The sequence below is a fragment of the Papaver somniferum genome, chromosome 8, assembly GCF_003573695.1.
Source record: "Papaver somniferum cultivar HN1 chromosome 8, ASM357369v1, whole genome shotgun sequence".
Taxonomy (NCBI): domain Eukaryota; kingdom Viridiplantae; phylum Streptophyta; class Magnoliopsida; order Ranunculales; family Papaveraceae; genus Papaver; species Papaver somniferum.
In genome coordinates, this window is record NC_039365.1 from 131,542,894 (window position 1) to 131,548,720 (window position 5,827).

The 5,827-nt window shown below is 36.1% G+C and overlaps 1 protein-coding gene across 2 annotated transcripts; it reads left to right on the top strand.

Moving 5' to 3' along the window:
* Positions 1-1,350: 1,350 nt before the first annotated feature.
* On the top strand, positions 1,351-5,467 carry LOC113304366 (transcription factor HBP-1b(c38)-like). Of its 2 annotated transcripts, none has more exons than XM_026553466.1 (11): positions 1,351-1,492; positions 1,662-1,771; positions 1,873-1,943; positions 2,062-2,268; positions 2,771-2,848; positions 2,950-3,009; positions 3,839-3,916; positions 4,072-4,129; positions 4,253-4,524; positions 4,639-4,881; positions 4,956-5,467. In XM_026553466.1, exons 1-11 carry the CDS (start codon positions 1,473-1,475, stop codon positions 5,100-5,102), a joined length of 1,344 nt encoding a protein of 447 aa, XP_026409251.1. In that variant the 5' UTR covers positions 1,351-1,472; the 3' UTR covers positions 5,103-5,467. The 2 variants fall into 2 exon arrangements, with proteins under 2 accessions (XP_026409251.1, XP_026409252.1); XM_026553467.1 differs by having other exon boundaries at positions 1,665-1,771.
* The last annotated feature ends 360 nt before the right edge of the window (positions 5,468-5,827 follow it).

Below are 5,827 nucleotides of genomic sequence, written 5' to 3' on the forward strand. Positions count from 1 at the left end.
AGTTCGATTATGGATAAGCAGATATAAATCAAAGTCTACACGATCGATTTTTGAGGGCACATATATAATCTGATTCTAACGAAAAAAAGTTACAGAAAAAACGGTTATCCCTACCGTAACTGAATCGGGCTGTGTGGTCATTAACGTTGACCGATTCTGGTTCAAATTTCTCGAATCAGAAAACACATGCAGCACAATCGGTGTTTGAGACCAAGAACATCAACTGTTTCTAAAATCATTCGGTTCACAACAACATTAACATAATCCGATTCTGTGAAACCCGGAAAATTACGATTTCAAAAATTTCGATTTCTAAGCGATTGTATGTTACTAAAACCTAGTTTAGAGGATTTGGTTGATAGAAAAGTACCTGATTCGACCCATTTCCTCCTCTTGTGGGATCAAAAATGGTTCATCTTCCTTGACCGTTTTCCTCTTTGGTTTCTTTCCAATCGCTTCAACAATTTCAGGATTACTCGCACTAAGATAGTTCCATTTAGTAGCATGCTTCACTCGTTTCGTCATTATATAAAAGAAAAAAACACTGATTAATCGTTTTTGGATCGTCGATGATCGACGATGTTTTGGTTTCAAAGAAAAAGAAAAATGAGGGAGAAGAAGAGAAGAAGAATCGGTTTTTAACTTAAGAGTTAATGGGGGTAAATTGATAGTGTTAATATTTTTTAGAGGATAAATTGGTAGGTTCATCAAATTTAAACACCCTTTATCGTTTCCTGTTAGGTAGATGAAATAATTTATAGCCCAAAATTAGGGAGGATTTTTTTGATCTATAAGTATCTCGGAATATCGGATGCCTCGTGGAAAGACGTTAAAGGTGAAATAATTATCTTTGTGAATTTTCAGTTTGCCCGTAAGTAAAATAACAAAATAATCAGGGGTGACAAACGAGAAATGAGATAACGTGGATTCGTGGATTTTTGGCGGTAAAGGGTGAGAGAAAAAAGAGAGAGTGCCTCGAGCCGTAGGAAGAGGAGGTTGCTTTGAAGGAAAGGTTCTCCTTTTTTTTTTTGCTTGTTTCATCATCCCATCAACATCTGATCTGCAAGCTACGCAGAGAGGAGTCAGTATTATTGGGAAACTAAAATCCCGAAAAAATCAGAAATCATACTAAAAGCTGAAAACTCTTTTTTTTTAATCAATTAAACGAACACAGAGAAAACCGTACTGATACGTCTAGCTCTCTGTACAAAAGCTATACTAATAAAATCTAATAAAATAATATTAATAATAATAATAATGTTAAAGATTGATCCCAAGATTTTCTCATCATTTGTTTTTTCTTCATCAAACTTCATTTATTTTGTTTTCAACAACAAGCAACATCAGTAATGGAGGATTAATAGTGATATGTGTAATAAGTAGTATGAATTTAGAGACAAAAAAAGAAACAGCAAAGTGAGGAGGAAAGACAAAAGATTTCCTGTGACTATCAAAACAGAAAGACAATAGTAATGCAGAGCTTCACAGTAATGTATTCATCTTCTTCTTCTTCATTTTTTGTTCATTCCCTTCCACTCAGAGTTTTACGCTTATTAAAACTCTTTGATTAATTTGAGTACTAATTTGGGTGGTCATGTTACTTATGGAAATATTTGATTAAGTTTTATAAGTCACTCTTTCATTTATGTTCTTCAATGAAGCAGAGGAGATGAGAGTAGTCGTCTGAACCAACCAAGGTTTTCCGATCTTGGAGAGCTTGAACAATCCAATGGGTTTCATCATAATGATTATATAAATATGCCTCACTCAAGTATGGACAATTACAACTCTACAACCTGCATCCCTGTTTTTGAATTTTATGTGCACATTTATAATCTTATTTATTTGTTTTGTTTTGTTTTGTTTTTTCAGATCCTTCTTTTAGTTTGAAATCAACTAGTTCTGTTGTTGCTGCTTCTTTACAGATTCCAGGGTTTAACTCTGTAATCCTCTATCTCCCTGTTTCTCTCGCTCTATTTGTATCAACATTTATTCTAGCCCCGTGTGTATCCTAATTTCTGAAAAGGCAAAATCTCGTATTCATTGCTTGATATTTCGCAGAACGTTAACACTTCTGAAATTTATTCTCCGAGGAATAATGGAGTTGATTCAAGGCCGTATTTTCAGAAAGGAAACAATAATAACGTTCAGGCTCTTGCTCCATTAGGAAATGGGCTTTTTGAAAATTGGGGAGAATCTACAGGAATAATGCCTGATACAAGTCAACATACTGATACATCCACAGATACTGATGACCATAAAAATCAGGTGACTTAGTTTTTTTGCTACTTCTATTAGCTTTTCCTGTTCGAGTTCATAGAATTCTCAATTTAGTATCACTCCGACAAGCTTCACCTTAGTTGTGGTGTGGGGATTGATGTACCTATTAAGAAATTCCAAAAAATTTAGATTTAAAGAAGGCAAAATTTGTACTTAAAAGAAAGAAGGTTCAATTTGAAAAGGATTTAACGCAATGATGAATGAGGACTACAAGTTTTGACTTCTTATGGGAATTCAAGCTTGATTTTCCGGTTAAGTCATGGACAGGTTTCGCAAAATTCTGCAGTGAGCTCTTATGGCTTAGAGATGATGAAATGGACCATCCGGCACTCTAGTTTGTACTGGTTCAATATACCATGTTGAAACAGATAATCGCTTAATCTGCATCATTGTTTTAATCTAAATGGTTTGTCGTATTCATTTTGTATCCCGTCTATCGCAGTCTTAGACATGAATCCGACCTTCAATTCTGCATTTGTAATATTTGTAGTTTCCAGGCGTTTGTGAAGGAGGAGGTACATCCGTGGATTCCATGGATAGATTAAACGGAAAGCTGGGAGACCAAAAGGTTCTTGTTTTTCATTCACTGATGTCTTACATTACTAATTAACCTAGTGTTTGGAGACTGAACAACTGTGCTTTTGGCCAAACTTCCCGACGGTTGAACAGTCACTGCGAAGACTTGCTCAAAACCGTGAAGCTGCAAGGAAAAGTCGCTTAAGGAAGAAGGTCAAAGTCTTATCTTTCTTTTCCTCTATTACATTCTGCGGGATTCGTATGTTGTTTGAGAAATCGTGATTAATTTTGTTTCTTTCACTTGAAGTAGGGTATGTTCTTATGTTGGTCTGAGGGATCACATTTTGATAATCGAAACGTTTTGATTTTTGTTTACATGACAAAGGGATCCTCTAAAATCAGTCCTTGCATCATTTTCATTTGGGCCTAGATGGAAACGTAAGAAAAATGTATTAGGTAAATGTTAATATACCTAGTGGGCTAGGCTAATGTTAATATACCTAGTGGGCTAGGTTAATGTTAATTGCAGAAATGTCTAGTAAAAGTGTGTGATATGAACAGCTAGAATAATTTGAGTCTCTGACAGCTACGGTGATGAATACCTTTAAGATATTGCCGGTATGTGGACAGAATTGCTAAGCAATATACGTTAGTACCACAATGCTTGAATTGCTGTACTTTCTTAGCTTCCACTTTAGTTTCTTATGGTGTCAATGAAACTGATAAGTAGTAGTATAATACTGTAAGACTTGGGCTGTAATGTACTTGTTTTTAATGTACATAACACATTTGGCATGGGTCTGATTTCATTTCAAATCAAACTTGCTAAACATCTTTAAGCTATTCTTTCGGAAGTTTACCTTAAACCTCAACCAACCTAGAAAACTAAAGCAAATTACATAATTTTGCTCGCATTTTAGTACACCTAAATCACAGTTCATTAACACATGATGCCTGCTTTGAGGTTTAGGTTTCCTTGTTCGTTAACATCTGACAATTTTTAATTTTTGTGTTGTGTATCTTTTAATCTGATTTTATGCAGGCCTATGTTCAGCAATTAGAAAGTAGCCGAATAAAGCTTAACCAACTTGAGAAAGAGCTTCAAAGAGCACGACAACAGGCATGAGGCTTTCTTTCTTGCTTATACAGAACTTGTTGTCAGTTGTTTCTTTGGCAGTATATTCATCGCGTTTAGTCTGATTCTTGCACCCACAACCACCTCTCTGACCTTGATATTTCCAAAACCCTGATTAATCCAGCTTGTTTCTGGTTCAGGGTATATTTATTGCAAGTGGATCCTTAGCTGAACAAGGTCATTTAACTGGTGGAAAAGGTATGCATGAGACATACTCTAATAGACAATCTTGCTATTACTTTCTTGAATTTAAGGCATTAATTATATTGGAACACCACAAAGATTTCATTTTCATCTGGTGATAATATTTTTGAGTTTCAGGGAACTTAGCGTTCGATATGGAGTATGCCAGGTGGCTAGATGAACATCAACGGCAGATCAATGACCTGAGAACGGCCGTGAAATCTAATGTGGGGGATAATGAGCTTCGGCTTCTTGTTGACGGTGTGATGTCACATTACGATGAAATTTTCCAGCTAAAGACCACTGCTACAAAATCAGATGTATTCCACATGCTTTCTGGCATGTGGAAGACACCTGCAGAACGGTTTTTCATGTGGTTAGGAGGTTTTCGCTCTTCTGAACTTCTTAAGGTGTGTTCTTTATTATTTGCTTCGGTTATCAGCGTTCCATCTCTAGGATTTTCTGATATAAGTAACTCTATTTTTTCTCACTTTTGACAAATGTGGTGTACAATGTAATTTCAGATTCTTGGGAACCACCTTGAACCCTTGACAGATCAACAGTTAATGGGCATCTGTAATCTCCAGCAATCCTCTCAACAGGCTGAGGATGCTTTGTCTCAAGGGATGGAAGCTTTGCAGCAATCTTTGTCAGAAACCCTCTCTGCTGGTTCGCTGGGTCCTGGTTCTGGAAATGTAGCGGACTACATGGGCCAGATGGCAATCGCAATGGGAAAATTGGGAACTCTTGAGAACTTCCTTGATCAGGTATATAATTACTACATTAATGTTAAATATATATTATGAAGGACCCCAAAGATAATTGTGTGGGCAATGTCCAGGCTGATCTTCTGCGGCAACAAACTTTACAACAAATGCATCGGATATTGACTACACGACAAGCAGCCCGTGCATTTTTAGTTATTAACGATTACTTCTCTCGTTTACGAGCACTCAGTTCGTTATGGTTGGCACGGCCCAGGGATTAATCAGAGGCTCTTTTCAACAGTTGTTTTCCACGTTGTTCATAGGAAAGTGTAGTCATAGTTAGCAAAAACGCTACCATTTGTGGACTGTTAAGGTTGGAATATATGTTATTGATCACTTCTAGTTAACAGATTCTCATTTCTTGTAGTAAGAGTTAGCAGAGAAAGGATATGTGGCTAGGTTGTACTTTGTAGGTAGGTGTATTCTACTGTTGTGATAATGGGTACCGATCCTAATCCATATTGTGTAACTTATAGTGGTTATCTGTATAATTCTAGATTTAGCACTTAGAAATAGGCATCTGTGTTTGTCTTGGTAATGATGAGTCCCGGGGGGATTGTGTGCAAGTGCAAATGACTCATGTTTACATATTCTCTTAATATCAAGATGAAGCTGATAAAAGGTATCAATGCGCTTGAGCATGAAAATACTCGTTCCCTAATCCCAAGAAAAACAGTTAACAAGTTACAAAATGAGATCAAACAAATTACTACATTTTTATTTCAAGTGAAAACGAGAGGCATACATAAATTTTGAATTTGTTAAGGAAGCTTGAAACACAGTTGCTTTCAACAACAATTAGGACAGGAAATCGGCTTAACATATCATAACCATAACTTGAAGAGTAGCTCGATAATGGTAGAAACCATAACTAACTTGAAGAATAACTTGATAGATAGAAATTGGGGATATCGAAGCAACTTTGATTAATACTGTATAACAGTAA